The sequence below is a fragment of the Ictalurus furcatus genome, chromosome 4, assembly GCF_023375685.1.
Source record: "Ictalurus furcatus strain D&B chromosome 4, Billie_1.0, whole genome shotgun sequence".
NCBI classification, from domain to species: domain Eukaryota; kingdom Metazoa; phylum Chordata; class Actinopteri; order Siluriformes; family Ictaluridae; genus Ictalurus; species Ictalurus furcatus.
The window spans coordinates 20,551,832-20,569,865 of NC_071258.1; the positions used below are offsets into that span (position 1 = coordinate 20,551,832).

General features: G+C 42.5%; 1 protein-coding gene across 3 annotated transcripts in view; it reads left to right on the forward strand.

Moving 5' to 3' along the window:
* prdm10 (PR domain containing 10) overlaps positions 1-18,034 on the forward strand; it is an 86,552-nt gene that overhangs the window by 7,289 nt on the left and 61,229 nt on the right. For 2 of the 3 annotated variants that reach the window (XM_053623282.1, XM_053623280.1), the window contains exon 1: positions 13,337-13,832. In XM_053623282.1, the coding sequence (XP_053479257.1) occupies positions 13,758-13,832 (75 nt within the window). In that variant the 5' untranslated portion in view covers positions 13,337-13,757. Of the gene's footprint in view, positions 1-13,336; positions 13,833-18,034 lie in introns of those variants that run through there. The other variant, XM_053623281.1, reaches the window with a different exon arrangement.

An 18,034-nucleotide genomic window follows, 5' to 3' on the forward strand; every position in this document is an offset into this window, starting at 1 on the left:
AAAAACATTATTTTTCACATACTGCATTATTGCAGTACCTCTATTCCCAGTCTATCTGAAACTTTCTGATTGAGTTCCGGTTTCTCCAGTGCCCCTCCTTCCGAAAAGCCCAGAGTGCTCTGATTGGCCAGCTGACCCGTTGACCCGTTTGCGTTGTGATTGGCCAAAAACCCCAAGTGTGTGTCAGAAATGTACCGCCCCTTACCATAATCACGAGCTTCAGCTTCCAAGGCTTCTAAAGCAATTATAAACATGGTTAATAATGTTGTCGGTTTTACTGTATCAGTACTAGCCCGCATCAGATTCTGAAAATGTGGATGATCAAGCAGATCAGTCGGAAGGAACTTTGCAAGCACGACTTGAGCAGAATGTTTCACAGTGGTAAGTTTTTATTTTGTAACTTGGTTACCTTTAAGATATGATGATATATTACACACTAAAGGAAAACATTAAAAGCATCATATGACCCCTTTAAAGAAGCACCCAAATGTTACATGCAATGCATATTCTCAAATTTATGATTTTTCTGCTTCTTTGCAGCTGGACCAATAATCATACAGTCATGGGAAAAAGAATTTACACCCTCCTTCAATTCTATGTTTTTTATTTATTTGGGTCTAAATAACATTTGTGTGATCCTCACCAATCATTTTGCATACATTTTGATCCAGTCTTCTTTAAAACATTTCTTCAGATCAGGTCATTCGTTTATGCACAGCTCTCTTAAGATCCAGCCACAGCATCTAAATGGGGTTGAGGTCTGGACTTTGACGTGCCCATTCCAACACCTTGATTTTTTTCTGCTTTAGCCGCTAAGATTGAGCCACTGACCCTGTTGCATGACCTGATTTCAGCCCAGCATAAACTGCTGGATAGATGATCTATCTAAGACCTCACATTTATCTCTAGAATATTCTGGTATAAAGTGCAAGTCATCGTTGTCTCAATGGCTGCAAGTTTCCCAGGTCCTGTAGCTGCACAACAAGCTGAAATCACCACCCCTCCACCACCATGCCTGACAGTTGGTATGGGATGTTTCTGACGATACACTGTGGTTTTTACCAAGAATGGCGCTGTACATGAGGACCAAACATATCCACCTTGGTCTCATCAGTCCAAAGGATACAGTTCTAGAACTTCTGTTGTTTGTATAGATGCAATTTTGCAAACCTAAATCATGCTGCCATATTTTTTTTTGGAGACAAGGGACTTTTTCCTAGCCTTGTTTTTATGATTGTGCAGTCATGAACATAAATATTTAATGTTCTTACAGAGGCCTGTAGGTCACCTGTTGTGGCTCTGGGGTTTTTCTCTACATTTCCGAGCATTAAACAGTCCGAACTTGGACCGAATATGCTAGGATGCCCACTCCTGGGAAGATAGACAACTGTCTTGAATGCTCTCTATTTGTAAACAGTCCTTTTCACTGTAGAATGGTGACTTCAAATTCTTTGAAGATGACCTTATAACCCTTCCCTGATTGAAGCTCAGCATGACTGTCTTTTCTTCTTGGCATCATGTAGACACACACCTGAGTGCTCCAGAACACCACACTGCCTAAAGTCACACTTCTTGATGTATTAACACCTGGTTGATTAATGATTGTGGAAGTAGGAAGTATGTACTTATTTTTTCCCACCTGGTTACTGAATGCTGGTTTATGTTTCGGGGGGAAAATGTCTACATATTGAAGTCTGTTGTGTTTTTTGTTGTCATCCGAGGTTATTTGTTTGTTTTATAGAAGTTTGGAAGGACCACACAATTGTTATTTAAGCAGAGATAAATAAAAACATTGAAGAATTGAAGGAGGGTATATTTTCTTTTTACCATGACTGTGTGTCTCCAGTCTTGTTTTTTGAACATGACCACTGTAGCCAGTCTGCAGAATTTTGTGGAGGGTTTTTTTTGTTTGATTGTTGTGGCCAAAAATGCTTGAATTTGCTGCAGCTTTTTTTCTCACAATTTGTAATGCAACTTGTACAATCTTTTGTGCTTTTCTTGCAGAAAACTACTTGAATTGGTGAAATGACAATTGCACAACATTTATAGCACAGTTATTCGCAGTGATGTTTGTTGGTTAATGAGACCTTTTAGCTGTACTCATGTGCAACAGTTTTTTTAAAAATTGCAAACTTCTCCAAATATTGCAGAGTTTGCTTGATTTTGCATTAATTTCTGCAGGGACTGTGTAGTTATGATTTACTAGAGAAATGTGATTCCACAGCAGTGTCTATATGAATTACAGGCTAGCATACAATGCTCAGTGGCAATGAGCTTAAACAGCTTAATTTAAACAGTGACTTTTTTTTCTTCAGCATATTGTCATTTAAAGAGACAAACATTTTTGCGCTTTAAAAGAGATGTGAAAAAGATCTGTATTCAAATGTTGGTATCTACTGGTTAAGGAAAACCCTTAAATAAATAAATGTGTTGTTTTATTTATATATATATATATATATATATATATATATATATATATATATAATATACACACACACAGATACAGTATCTCACAAAAGTGAGTACACCCCTCACAGTTTTCTACATATTTGATTATATTTTTTTCATGTGACAACACTGAAGAAATGACACTGCTACAAAGTAGTGTGTGTACAGCTTGTATAACAGTGTAAATTTGCTGTCCCCTCAAACACACAGCCATTAATGTCTAAACCGCTGGCAACAAAATTGAGTACACCCCTAAGTGAAAATGTTCAAATCGGGCCCAATTAGCCATTTTCCCTCCCCGGTGTCATGTGACTTGTTATTGTTACAAGGTGTCAGGTGTGAATGGGGAGCAGGTGTGTTACATTTGGTGTCATCGCTCTCACACTCCCTCATACTGGTCACTGGAAGTTCAACATGGCACCTCATGGCAAAGAACTCTCTGAGGATCTGAAAAAAATAATTGTTGCTCTACATAAAGATGGCCTAGGCTATAAGAAGATTGCCAAGACCCTGACACTGAGCTGCAGCATGGTGGCCAAGACTATACAGCGGTTTAACAGGACAGGTTCCACTCAGAACAGGCCTTGCCATGGTCGACCAAAGAAGTTGAGTGCACGTGCTCAGCGTCAAATCCAGAGGTTGTCTATGGGAAACAGACGTATGAGTGCTACCAGCATTGCTGCAGAGGTTGAAGGGGTGGGGGGGTCAGCCTGTCAGTGCTCAGACAATACGCCGCACACTGCATCAAATTGCTCTGCTTGGCTGTCGTCCCAGAAGGAAGCCTCTTCTAAAGATGATGCACAAGAAAGCCCACAAAGAGTTTGCTGAAGACAAGCAGACTAAGGACATGGATTACTGGAACCATGTCCTGTGGTGTGATGAGACCAAGATAAACTTATTTGGTTCAGATGGTGTCAAGCGTGTGTGGCAGCAACCAGGTGAGGAGCACAAAGATAAGTGTGTCTTGCCTACAGTCAAGCGTGGTGGTGGGAGTGTCATGGTCTGGGGCTGCATGAGTGCTGCCGGCACTGTGGAGCTACAGTTAATTGAGGGAACCATGAATGCCAACATGTACTGTGACATACTGAAGCAGAGCATGATCTCCTCCCTTAGGAGACTGGGCCGCAGGGCAGTATTCCAGCATGAGAACGACCCCAAACACACCTCCAAGATGAACACTGCCTTGCTAAAGAAGCTGAGGGTGAAGGTGATGGACTGGCCAAGCGTGTCTCCAGACATAAACCCTATTGAGCATCTGTGGGGCATCCTCAAATGGAAGGTGGAGGAGAACAAGGTCTCTAACATCCACCAGCTCCGTGATGTCGTCATGGAGGAGTGGAAGAGGACTCCAGTGGCATCCTGTGAAGCTCTGGTGAACTCCATGCCCAAGAGGGTTAAGGCAGTGCTGGAAAATTATGGTGGCCACACAAAATATTGACACTTTGGGCCCAATTTGGACATTTTCACTTAGGGGTGTACTCACTTTTGTTGCCAGAGGTTTAGACATTAATGGCTGTGTGTTGAGTTATTTTGAGGGGACAGCAAATTTACACTGTTATACAATCTGTACACTCACTACTTTACATTGTAGCAAAGTGTCATTTCTTCAGTGTTGTCACATGAAAAGATATAATCAAATATTTACAAAAATGTGAGGGGTGTACTCACTATTGTGAGATACTGTGTATGTGTATGTATATAATGTGTGTGTGTGTGTGTGTGTTTTTATAATAAATATATATATATATATTATATATATACAGTGGCAAGAAAATGTATGTGAACCTTTTGGAATTTCATGGTTTTCTGCATAAATTTGTCATAAAATGTGATCTGATGTGATCTTCATCGGAGTCAAGAGTATTGACAAAAATGTGTCTAAAATAATAACACAAAAAAAATTCTGATCTTTCATGTCTTTATTGAGAACATCCCAAAAAAACCTCATAGTGCTTGTAGAAAAAGTTTGTGAACCCTTGAGTTAATGACCTGAAAAAAGCTAATTGGATTAAGGTTTTAGCACACCTGGAGTCTCGTTAAGAAAATGAGTTTGGCTTTTTGCATCTATTTTCTCTCTCTGTGGTGCACCTGCCTTGGAATAATAGTTTGTGTGTGTGTTTACGTGTGTGTGCAGGTTTTTAGTCCTTAGTAAAGATGAGACAGGCCTAAATGTCTTCATAATGATAGGATGATAAGACAGCTCCTGTAGGCTCAGCTGATCCACTTCTACCTCAGGGAGAGTCTGGCGATATGCCACTTCACCAAGAAGACAAAGCACAGAAAAACACTGAGTGAAGACTTAAGAAGACCTGTTACATACAGTAAAGATGCCGAGTGAGTGGCTTTTGGGGGAACTGCTGACTGTTTTGAGTAGTTAAAACATCTTTTGAAGTGTTCTGCAAATACAGTTTGGCCGGGGAAGGAAGAGAGCATGAGAGACCATCTGACCAGTCAATAAGCACAAACTGACAGTGACCGTCAACATGAAGGATTGCACGAGCAATTGAGCAGCACACACACAAAGCACTGTTGTGTGGGTCATTACATTTCTTAACATCTCCAATGCATGAATGACAGTCATAAAGTATCCAGTGACAATATGTGATAGAGACAGGAGATGCTAGAAGTTCTCATGCTGGGATGTAGACAACCTGCTCCTGCTGTTTCTGGGTCTGGGGGTGGGCCAGGGGTTGCGGCCCTGCTCGTGGGGGGGCCTGGCGGTCCACCAGTTCAGTCAGTTCAGCAGTCCATAAGTGTACAGTGTTCTCCAAGTAAGACCGATGCAGCTAGTCAGATGGATTTATACACGTTGGATGCAGCTGTACAGTGGCCAGCAGATGTGCAGTATCTGGTAATTATGGACCATGTTTATTCATTTTAGTAATGCCTTCTATGTTAGCCTCCTCGCTTATGTTATGCTCAGGTTCAAATTGAAAAGGCTGAATGGAAGACATGTTTATATTGCTGTAGGGTCAAGAGAATGGAGAATCAAGACCGTTGTGTGCTTGCGGGTTGCTGGGCTGGTGGATTGTCGGGCTCCTCCATGGGCAGGGTCGTGACCGTTGGTTCACCTTCAGATTCAGAGTCATTCGGAGCAGGTTGTTGACATCCTAGCAGGAGGAGAAAAAAGGCACAAAATATATGCCGCCATGCCCCGCTCCTCAGTGTTCGGCACTCAGATTTCACTCTCAATCTAGCCGATGGTTATCGTTGCATTGCAACATTACTAGAGTTGCAATTTAAAGAACATTACTTTGAGGTGGAGAAAAAGCAGCATGCACAAGTAATGATACAGGCAGAGCTGGAGGTGAAGAATACATCTGCTGAAGGATCGATGCGCAGCACAGAGCAAAGTGTGCCAGAGAAACGGGTGCGTAAGTCAGGATGAAGTGATTAAATTCAGAAAAGTCTAATATTTATACAATTATACAAAAAATATTTTAAAATGGGTTTTTTAAAAATTCAGTTTCCGTTTTCGGCCAAGTGTGTCCAGAATTTTCCTTTCGGTGCATCACTAGTGTATTGTGTGTTAAGGCCTATAAGTCTTCATAGTCGGGGGTTCCCATTAAGGGTTACTGCCAAAGGATGTGTGAAAGGATTTCACCAGACCATATATGTTATAGTTGTTTTTTTTTTTGTTGTTGTTAAAATGAAAAACAAGCTGCTGTGAGTCTCCCTCACAATCCAATAATAGTAATTCACAGTCAGTACTATTGAGTATTTTGATAATTGACTGTTTCCTTGATCGCAAAGCTAGTGAATGATTGTCAGCTGATTTATCCTCGTTGTGTTGAGGGACCTTTCATGATAGTCAGTAGGGAGGGATGTGTTTGTATGTTTCTCTGTGATTTTGTATTTTAAACTTGGTTATTTTGGTCGAGAGTCATCTGGTGTGCCTGTTCACCTTTGTGTGTGTATATAGTTATTGCTCTATCTGGATTGTTTTTGACAGGTTGGAGAATAAAATATACGAGTAAGATAATGCAGAAAAAAAAAGAAAATTAGTGTGGACTACAGCTACTTTGACTGATAAAAACCTTTCAAACTTTTGATGTTTGCTCTGCACAAGAAGCACACGCTTATGTGAGCCATGCCTCGCCAAAAGAGCTTTCAGAAGATCTACAATCAAGAATTGTTGATTTACATAAAGCTGGCAAGGGTTACAAAGTGATTTCAAAGACTTTAGAAACAGTTAGGTAAACATTTTACAAATGGAGACACTTTTGGACTGTTGCTATTCTACCAAGAAGTGGGCGCCCAGTCAAAATGACACCAAGAGCACAACGAAGACTCATCAATGAGGTAAAGAAACAACCCCGAATGACAGCCAAAGATTTGAAGGCATCATTGGAACTGGCTAACATCTCTGTTCATGAGTCTACAATACGTAAAACATTGAACAAGCAGGGTATCTATGGCAGGACACCACGAAGGAAGCCACTGCTTACTAAAAAGAACATTGCTGCATGCCTGAAGTTTGCAAAAGAGCACAATGACACTCCACAGTGGTATTGGCAAAATGTTTTGTGTACTGATGAAACTAAGATTGAACTATTTGGAAAAACCACACAGCACTACATCTGGTGTAGAAAGGGCACAGCATATCATTATGAAAACCTCATCCCAACCATAAAGTATGGTGGAGGAAACATCAAGATTTGGGCCTGCTTTGCTGCATCAGGGCCTGGCCAGCTTGCAATCATTGAGCTGAAGGTAAATTCCCAAGTATATCAGACAATTCTTCAGGATAATGTGAGAATGTCTGTACGTCAGCTGAAACTGTGTAGAAGTTGGGTGATGCACCAGGACAACGACCCAAAACACCGGAGCAAGTCCGCAACAGAATGGCTGCAGAAAAACAAAATCCGCCTTTTGGAGGGGCCAAGTCAGAGCCCAGACCTCAACCCAATAGAGATGCTATGGAATGACTTGAAGAGAGCCATACACGTGAGACGTCCAAAGAATATGAACGAGCTAAAGCAGTTCTGCCAGGAAGAATGGGCTAAAATTCCTCCTGAACGATGTGCAGGTCAGATCCACAGATACAGGAAGTGCCTGGTTGAGGTTATTGCTGCCAAGGGGGGTCAACCATTTATTAATTCTAAGGGTTCACTTACTTTTTCCACTGCAATTTTTGAATGTTGAATGAGTGTGTCAGGTCATTAACTCGAGGTTTCACAAACTTTTTCTACAAGCACTATGAGGTTTTTTTTGGGATGTTCTCAATAAAGACATGAGGGATCAGAATTTATTTTGTGTTTTTATTTTAGGCACATCATATTTGTCAATACCCTTGACTTAGATGAAGATCAGATCACATTTTATGACAAATTTATGCAGAAAACCATGAAATTCCAAAAGGTTCACATACTTTTTCTTGCCACTGTATGTGTATATATATGTATATAATATCTGTGTGTGTGTGTGTGTGTGTGTGTGTGTGTGTGTGTGTGTATATATATATATATATAATATATATATATAATATACACACACACACACACACACATTATTTATATATATGTGTGTGCACGTGTATATGTGTGTATATGAGATGCACTGATGTATCTGCTGATAAAGGCTATTTTTTGGCCTATAGTTTAAAAACATCCGATGATCAGGGCCGATTATATCCTGTCAATCAAAAGAGGGCGGGAAAACACATCGACTTCGTGCGGTGTGTAAAGATGTGTCTTGTGTGGAATGACGACAAAACTGCAGTGTGTAATCGCTGTAAGCGCTGCACCACTAAAATTTTCCACCGGATACTGCAGCAGTGAAGTGGTGTCGAGTCTAATATATATTTTCTCACGTGAACTGCTGCCTTCAGGTCCTTCCACAACATTTCTCTTGGATTAAGGTCAGGACATTGACTTGACCATTCTAAAACATTAACTTTATCCTTCTTTAACCACCATCTAGTTCATGGACAGATGTCCTGACAGTTTCCTTTAGGATTTGCTGGTATAATTCAGAATTCATTGTTCCATCAATGATTTCAAGCTCGCCTGACCCAGATGCAGCAAAACGGGCTCGATCCATGATACTACTGCCACTATATTTCACAGGTTCTTATGGTGAAATTCAGTGTTTTCCTTTCTCCAAACGTAACACTTCTCATTTAAACCAAAAAGTTCTATTTTGTTCCATCCACAAAACATTTTCAGTGGCCTTCTGGCTTGTCCACGTGAGCTTTAGCAAACTTCAGACAGGCAATGTTCTTTTTGGAGAGCAGTGGCTTTCTCCTTGCAACCCTGCAATGCACACCAATGTTGTTCAGTGTTCTCCTGATGGTGGTGAACTCAGGAACATGAACATAAAACAATGTGAGAGAGGCCTTTATTTGCTAAGAAATTACCCTGGATTCCTTTGTGACCTCTCAGACTATTACATGTCTTGCTCTTGGAATGATCTTTTGTTGTTCGACCACTCCTGAGGAGGGTAACAATGGTCTTGAATTTCTTCCATTTGTACACAGTCTGTCTGACTGTGGAGTGGTGGCGTTTAAACTCTCTTTAGAGATGGTTTTGTAACTTTTTCCAGCCCGATGAGCATCAACAACTTGCCAATGAGCATATAGGTAAAGACCAGACCTTTTTTCAATAATGTGCTTTGGACCAATGAATCAAAGGTAGTGTTGTTTAGCCACAGTAACAGCAGACATGTTTGGCGCAATCCAAATACCACTTTTCAGGAGAAGCACCTCATAACAACTGTGAAGCATGGTTGTAGAAATGTTATGGTTTGGGGTTGCTTTGCTGCCTCAGGGATTGGACAGCTTACATTCAATGATTCAACTATGAATTCTGCATCATATCAAAGAGTGTTTGAAGATAATGTGAGGTCAGCGGGCCGAAAGTGGACCTTTTCAAGAGGATAATGATCCTGAACATACCAGCAAATCCACCAAGGAATGGCTCAAAAAGAAGAAATGGACGGTTAAGGAAGGATCTAGTCAAAGCCCGGATTTGAATCCCATTGAAATGTTGTGGGGGTTTTGAAACGAGCAGTATATGCAAGAAAACCCTCAAACATCTTACAACTGAAAGAACGTTGCATGGAAGAGTGGTCAAAAATTCCAGCAAGCCAGGTGGACAATTATGCAAAGTGCCTTCAAGATGTTATTTCTGCTAAAGGGGGCAATACTAGCTTCTGAAGTCTTACTTACTGTACTGTACTTTTTCCACAGAGGAATATCACATTGATATTTCTGTTGAATACATGATTGAAAAAGCAAATGTTCCTTGTGGGTTTGTTCAAGTATATCACCTTTATTAATAGGTACTGTTTCAAATATGATCAAATGTTCCCATGTGCAAATATGTCAAAAAGCCAACAGTTTCCATGGGGTGTACTTATTTTTTCACATGAATGTATTAGGCAACAAGTTAACAGTCAGTTCTCAACGTTGATGTGTTGGAAGCAGAAAATATGGGCAAGCGTAAGGATCTGAGTGGTTTTGACAAGGGCCAAATTGTGATGGCTAGACGAGCCATCAGATCATCTCCAAAATGGCAGGTCTTGTGGGGTGTTCCCAGTATGCCGTGGTTAGTACATATCTAAAGTAGTCCAAGGAATGACAGCCAGTGAACCGGCGACAGGGTCATGTGTGCCCAAGTTTCACTGTTGTGTGTGGGGAGCGAAGGCTAGCCGGTCTGGTCCGATTCCACAGAAGAGCTATTGCAGCACAGATTGCTGAAAAAGTCAATGCTGGCTATGATAGAAAGGTGTCAATGCACACAGTACATCACAGCTTGCTGTGTATGGGTCTGCATAGCCACAGACCAGTCAAAGTGACCTGTGAAAGAGGCCACTGCCATTAGGGAATACTGTTGCCATGAAGGGATGTACTTGATCTGTAACAATCTTTAGGTTGGTGGTACATATAAAAGTAACATCCACATGAATGCCAGGACCAAGATTTCCTAGCAGAACATTGCCCAGAGCATCACACTGCCTCCGCTGGCTTGCCTTCTTCCCATAGTGTATCCTGGTGCCATCTTTACCCCAGGGAAGCGATGCACATACACCCGGCCAGCCACATGATGGAAAAAAAACAAAACGTGCTTCATCAGACCAAACCACCTTCTTACATTGCTCCATGGTCGTATTCTGATGCTCACTTGCCCATTGTAGCCGCTTTCAGCAGTGAACAGGGTCAGCATGAGCACTCTGTCCAGTCTGCAGCTAAGGTTCTGTTAAGGTGTTCTGACACCTTTCTATCATTGCCAGTAGAGCTGCAACAACTAATTCATAATAATCGATTATGAAAATTGCTGTCAACGAATCTCATTATTATTTAGTTGGTCTGTGCGTGGCATGGGGGAGATTTACTCATTACGTTATTTCTGTTCCGAAAACACGCTTCGGAGAGTAAATACTAAAGTTGTGTCCCAAATGAAGTACTATACACTTACACTCGGCACTACCGTCTAGTGTGTGGATTTTAGAAAGGTAATATCATCTCAAATATAACACTAGCGTTTTGTTTTTTTTTTACTAACCGGGAGTATAAGCCATGACGTCATACGCACGCTAGCATTAGCAGACACCCAGAGTCACCGATAATGACTTTCTTCAGTTTACTTTCTATCAGCGTTACCTTTTATTCCCAACATGACCTCCGTCACCATCAGACGAAGGCGAAATCGTCACATGACTGAGGAAGAAAGTGTGTAACCTCCAAGTCCTCTAAGACAGTGCTCGCAATATGATTGCCGCTGCAAGGAGTCTACCATTCGAGCATGTGCCGTGTGTAGCGCATATGATGCAAAGTTTGATCACCATGGCTTTACGGGACAGCGGATTTGACAGCGGTTTAGCCAAGTGCCGTAAAATAGTAGGATACTTCATACACAGTCCCGCAAACACCGCAGAGCTGAAAGCTCAGCAAGCTTCTCATGGACTAATAGAGGAGTCCCTCGTCCAGGATGTACCGACGTGCTGGAATACAATTCTTGAAATGATCAGGCAGATTCAACACAACAAAGATCCACTGAAAGCAGCGCTGGCACAGCAGAAGCACAACTTCGCCATGCCTCCTCAGCTGAATATGACAGGTTGGCAAAGTTGGAAACGATACTGAGCCCTGCAGGTAATGTGATTTCTCTGTCTTCTCCAATTCTACTGATAAAAATAAGTCATTTGTAAGTCATCTAGACATAGTTTAAGGCCTATACCCTAAATAGATGCCATCTGAATGAAAACTAGTCATTAAGTCAATTGTGTGGTGCTCTGTTTGCACTGTAGGTACATCACTGAGCTCCTAGGTGGTGAAAAGTATATATCCTGCTCTGTGGTGCTACCTGCACTATGTCATCTCCTGCGTACGATGGAGGTCTATGATGTTGACCCTACCTACATAGCGCGCTTCAAGGATGCATTCACAAAGGACCTCAACAGGCGAAAGGAGAACTGAAACCGGTGGTGGTTAAAGGTGGCAACCGCTCTAGATCCTAGGTTCAAAAACCTTAGGTGCTTGCCCAGAGCAGAGAGGGGAGAGGTGTGGCAAAATCTGATCGAGATGCTGAAGGATAGAGAACCTGCACCACAGACTTCTGGAGACAAAGTGGAGCCAGAGCCACCAAAGAAGAAGATTGCCCTCCTACTCATGGGATCAGAGTCGGAGTCTGATGAAGAGGTACTGGCCATGGAGAGGTACAAGGCAGAACCCTGTGTCTGCATAGAAACGTGTCCACTACAGTGGTGGTCATCACAAGCAGGTACATATGGTAAGCTGACCCATATTGCAAAAAGGTACTTGGCTACACCTGCCTCAGTGGTGGTCATCACAAGCAGGTACATATGGTAAGCTGACCCATATTGCAAAAAGGTACTTGGCTACACCTGCCTCAACAGTGCCATGTGAGAGACTGTTGTCTTTGCCAGGCCACATTCTGCAGAAGAAGAGGTCAGCTCTATCATCTGAAAATGTCAACAAGCTAGTCTGTCTGAGCAACTGGTTGAAAGAAGAGTTAACTGTATGATTGGTTGACAGGAGGCATGTTGCACAGATGCACACTGACTGAAGTAATTATCTTTAACCAAGAATGTAGAGACTGTTCACTCTGTCTCTTCAGACATTATGGCATTTCATTTCTAAAATAGGTCTACTTGCTGTTGCATTCATTTGAGTTAATGTTACTATGCAAAAAATTTACAGGTAAGCTATTTGTGACTTTGTAGCAGACGTTACTTTGTAACAGTTGTTGGTTTCTGCTAAATATGTCTGCAGTTCAAATGGACTCTTCAACAATTTGAGATTGTTATTGAACACTTGTTAAACACGTTAATGTTAATGGTTGCGATAATAAAACTGAAGAATCTGTTTCCTTAAACCAGTTTCTCATGCATTTATTTATTTCAACACCGCACGTTTACAAGTAAATCCTAGTATTTTAAATTTGCGATTACTCGTGATTAATCACAGCCCCTGACTGTGATTAACTCGATTAAAATTTTTAATCGATTGACAGCACTACTATATATTTTTTATAGTATGTATGCTTTATTTTTATGGATGCACACAAAGCACCCATTTAAACTACAGTCCTACATTAATAATATATATATTCTGGTGTGTGTATTGGGCTCTTTTCTGTTTTGGACAAACAGTTTTGTTAAGTTTTAGTCTGAAGTTTATATTTGTAACACTCAGTTTGTGGATTTTATTTTAAATAAAAAAAAATGGTACTGAAAGCTTGCCCCGCCCCATCTGATCAACCGATTAATCGAAAAAAATAAATAAATAAATAATTGGCCAACTAATCGATTTATGAAAATAATCGTTAGTTGCAGCCCTAATTGACAGCATTTTCAGCCATTTGTGCTACAGTAGCTCTTCTGTGGGATTGGACCAGACGGGCTAACCGTTGACCCTGTTGCCGATCCTTTGTTGGACCACTTTTGGTAGGTACTAACCACTGCACATCAGGAACACCCCACAAGACTTGACAAAGTCACTCAGATCCTTATGCTTGTTCATCCATTTTTTCCTGCTTCCAACACATCAACTTTGTGAACTGACTGTTCACTTGCTGCCTAATATATCCCACCAATTGACTTGTGCCAGTGTAACAAGATAATCAATGTTATTCAATTCACCTGTCAGTGGGTTTAATGTTATGGCTGATCAGTGTGCATGTGTGAGTGTTCCTGTGTGTATTCTTTTGCACTATGGCACAGTGCGACATAACGTGATCCCATATGTTTTATTGCAAGACTTATTTCCCTTTTTAGTGCATGACCTGACTGCTCATTGGTGGTTAAGTGAGTGGGTGCAGTAGAGGATTTGAGGCTTTCCTTAAAAGATGGCCATGGAGGACCAGGAATCATCCTCTGTGTGGACTCAGAACCCCAGTAATGAAACCAACAATCCAGCTCAGGTACATCAGTCCCAGGATACTTTATAAATTCCAGCTTAATACTGTCTTCTAAGTTTCATGCAGGGTTTTCAAATAAATTTGTGTCCGGTTTCTTTAAATATCTTACTTACAAAACTCTGAATAAGCAAGGGTCATTACTGAATACTGAGAACATTATTTTTTTAATGTTTACAAAAGGCTTGACTAAGCAAAAATTTTTTGAGCCTAGACTTGAACACTGAGACTGTGTCTGAGTCCCTAACACTAATTGGAAGGCTGTTCCATAACTGTGGGGCTTTGTAAGAGAAAGCTCTACCGCCAGCTGTAGCCTTCTATTCGAGGTGCTAACAAATAGCCTGCACCTTTTAATTGAAGTAGGCGTGGTGGATCATTAAAGTCCAAAAGTTCTCTCTGGTACTGTGGTGCGAGACCATTTAGTGCTTTATAGATCAATAGTAGTGCTTTATAGATCAATAGTAGTGTTTTATAATAAATGTGAAATTTTACTGGGACGCAATGCAGTGTGGATAAGATAGGGGTGATGTGGTCATATCTTCTGGTTAGGACTCTAAGGACTCTTTCAGCTGCATTCTGGACTAACTGGAGTTTGTTTATGCTCCTACTGGAACAACCAGACAGTAAGGCATTACAATAATCCAGTCTAGAGGTGATGAAAGCATGAACAAATTTTTCTGCATCATGTAGTGACATTATATTTCTTATCTTAGTAATATTTCTGAGATGAAAAAAGGATATCCTAATAATATTGTCTATGAGCTTCAAGTGAAAGACTGGAGTCAATAATCACACCAAGGTATTTTACTGCTGCACATGTTGAGATACTATGTACTCAGAAAGCTTACTTCTAGCTGCATGTGGTCCTAGTACAAGTACTTCTGTCTTGTCGGAATTAAGTGATAGGAAGTTAATAAGCATCCAGTGTCTGATGTCCTTTAAACATTCCTCAACTTTATTAAGCTTGTGTCTGTCATCTGGCTTTGCTGAAACATAACTGTGTGTCAACAGCACAACAGTAGAAGCTAATATCATGTTTATGAATGATTTTAAATAATAATAATTCCTTAGATTTATATAGCGCTTTTCTAGGCACTCAAAACGCTTTACATTGTGTGGGGGGAAATCTCTTCAACCACCACCAGTGTGTAGCATCCACCTGGATGATGTGACGACAGCCATAGTGTGCCAGAACGCCAACCACACACAAGCTATTGGTGGAGAGGAGAGGAGTGTGATGTAACCAATTCAGGAATGGAGATTATTAGGGGGCATAGGGGTCAATGGGGGGAATTTTGCCAGGATTTGATAACGGCTACTTTACATTATTTAGGTGCATATCCAGTGCTAAGAGAAGAATTGATTATTTTTAAAAGGAGTTTGATTATGTCTGGAATTATCTGTTTTAAGAAACATATCAGTAAGGTATCTAGTATACAAGTTGATGATTTTGATGAAGAAATTAGTGAAATTAGTTTGGTCTCTCGAAGGGGAGTAAAAATTATAATTGTTGATCTCCTATTGTTATATTATTATGTACAGGTTAGTTATAAGTCTGTCTGGTTTTAAATTAATAGTCTGACTTTTTTGTCTAATTTTTAATTTTGCCAATGAAAGAATTCATGAAATCACTGCTGCTGTATAATGATAGTGTGCATGTTTCTGTTGTGGTGTTATTAATAGTTAATTTTGCTACAGTATTAAATAAGAATCTAGGATTATTTTTGTTATCTTCAATTAGGATGGAGAGAGAGATTGATCCAACAGCACTAAGAGATTTTCTTTAGTTCCGGATGCTCTCCTTCCATCCATCCATCCTCAACTGCTTATCTGTTATTGGGTCGCGGGGGCAGTAGCTCCAGCAGGGGACCCCAAAGTTCCCTTTCCCGAGCCACATTAAACAGCTCTGACTGGGGGATCCCAAGGCGTTCCCAGGCCAGTGTGGTGATATAATCTCTCCACCTGGTCCGAGGTCTTCCCCGAGGTCTCCTCTCAGCTGGACATGCCTGGAACACCTCCCTAGGGAGGCACCCAGGGGGCATCCTTACCAGGTGCCCGAATCACCTCACCTGGCTCCTTTCAACGCAAAGGAGCAGCTGCTCTACTCTGAGTTCCTCTCGGATAACCGAGCTTCTCACCCTATCTCTAAGGGAGAGGCCAGCCACCCTCCTGAGAAAACCCATTTCGGCCGCTTGTACCCGCGATCTAATTCTTTCGGTCATTACCCAGCCTTCGTGACCATAGGTGAGGGTAGGAACGAAGATTGCCCGGTAGATCGAGAGCTTTGCCTTCTGGCTCAGTTCTCTTTTCGTCACAACGGTGCGGTAAAGCGATTGCAGTACTGCTCCCGCTGCTCCGATTCTCCGGCCAATCTCCCGCTCGCATATCCCCTCACTCTTGAACAAGACCCCGAGGTACTTGAACTCCTTCACTTGGGTTACGTACTCATTCCCCACCCGGAGTAGGCACTCCATCGGTTTCCTGCTGAGAACCATGGCCTCAGATTTAGAGGTGCTAATCCTCATCCCAGCAGCTTCACATTCAGCTGCGAACCGATCCAGTGAGTGCTGGAGGTCACGGACCGATGACGCCATCAGGACCACATCATCTGCAAAAAGCAGCGATGAGATCATCAGGTCACCAAACCGCAACCCCTCCCCACCATGACTACGCCTCGATATCCTGTCCATAAATATCACAAACAGGATTGGTGACAAAGCACAGCCCTGGCGGAGAACAACCCCTACCTGGTACAAGTCCGACTTTTTGCTGAGCATCCGGACACAGCTCTCGCTTTGGGAGTACAGCGATTGGATAGGCCTAAGAAGGGAACCCCTCACCCCATACTCCCTCAGCACCTCCCACAGTAAACCCCTGGGGACCCAGTCATATGCCTTCTCCGAATCCACAAAACACATGTAGACCAGATGGGCATACTCCCAGGCCCCCTCCAAGATCCTTGCAAGAGTAAAGAGCTGGTCTGTTGTTCCACAACCAGGACGGAATCTTCAATCTGAGGTTCTGGAATGGAGGCCGAACCCTCCATTCCAGCACCCTGGAGTAGACTTTACCCGGGAGGCTGAGAAGTGTGATACCCCTATAGTTGGCGCGCACTCTCTTGTCCCCTTTTTTGAACAGGGGAACCACCACCCCGGTCTGCCACTCCTTGGGCACTGTCCCTGACTTCCATGCAATGTTAGAGGCGTGTCATCCAAGACATTCCCTCCATAGCCAGAGCTTTCATTTCTGGATGGATCTCATCAATCCCTGGGGCTTTGCCACTGTGTAGTTGTTTGACTACCTCAGTGACCTCCACCAGGGAAATTGAAGATGATCCCCCATCATCCTCCACCTCTGCCTCTACCCTAGAGGGTGTGTTAGTTGGATTCAGGAGTTCCTCAAAATGTTCCTTCCACCGTGCAATTACTTCCTCAGTTGAGGTCAACAGCGTCCCATCCTTACTGTACACAGCTTGGATGGTTCCCCACTTCCCCCTCCTGAGGTGGCCAATGGTTTTCCAGAAACACCTTGGTGCCGACAGAAAGTCCTTCTCCATGTCTTCTCTGAACTTCTCCCACACCCACTGCTTTGCCTCTTTCACGGCAGAGGCTGCAGCCCTTCGGGCCTGTCGGTACCTTGCAACTGCCTCCGGAGTCCTCCGGGATAACACATTCCGGAAGGCCTCCTTCTCCAGTCAGACGGCTTCCCTGACCACCAGTATCCACCACGATGTTCGAGGATTACCGCCCCTTGAGGCACCTAAGACCTTGAGACCACAGCTCTCCATCGCAGCTTCAGCAATGGAGGCTTTGAACATTGCCCACTCAGGTTCAATGCCCCCAACCTCCACAGGGGTGCCAGAAAAACTCCGCCGGTGGTGTGAGTTGAAGATCTCGCGGACAGGGGCCTCCTCCAGACGCTCCCAGTTCACTCGTGCTACCCGTTTGGGCTTTCCAGGTCTGTCCAGAATCTTCCCCCACCCCTTGACCCAACTCACCACCAGATGGTGATCAGTTGACAGCTCTGCCCCTCTATTCACCCGAGTGTCCAGAGCATGCGGCCTCAATTCAGATGATACGATTACGAAATCGATCATTGACCTTCGGCCTAGGGTGCTCTGGTACCACGTACACTTATGAGCCTCCTTATGTTCGAACATGGTATTCGTTATAGACAATCCATGACTAGCACAGAAGTCCAACAACAAA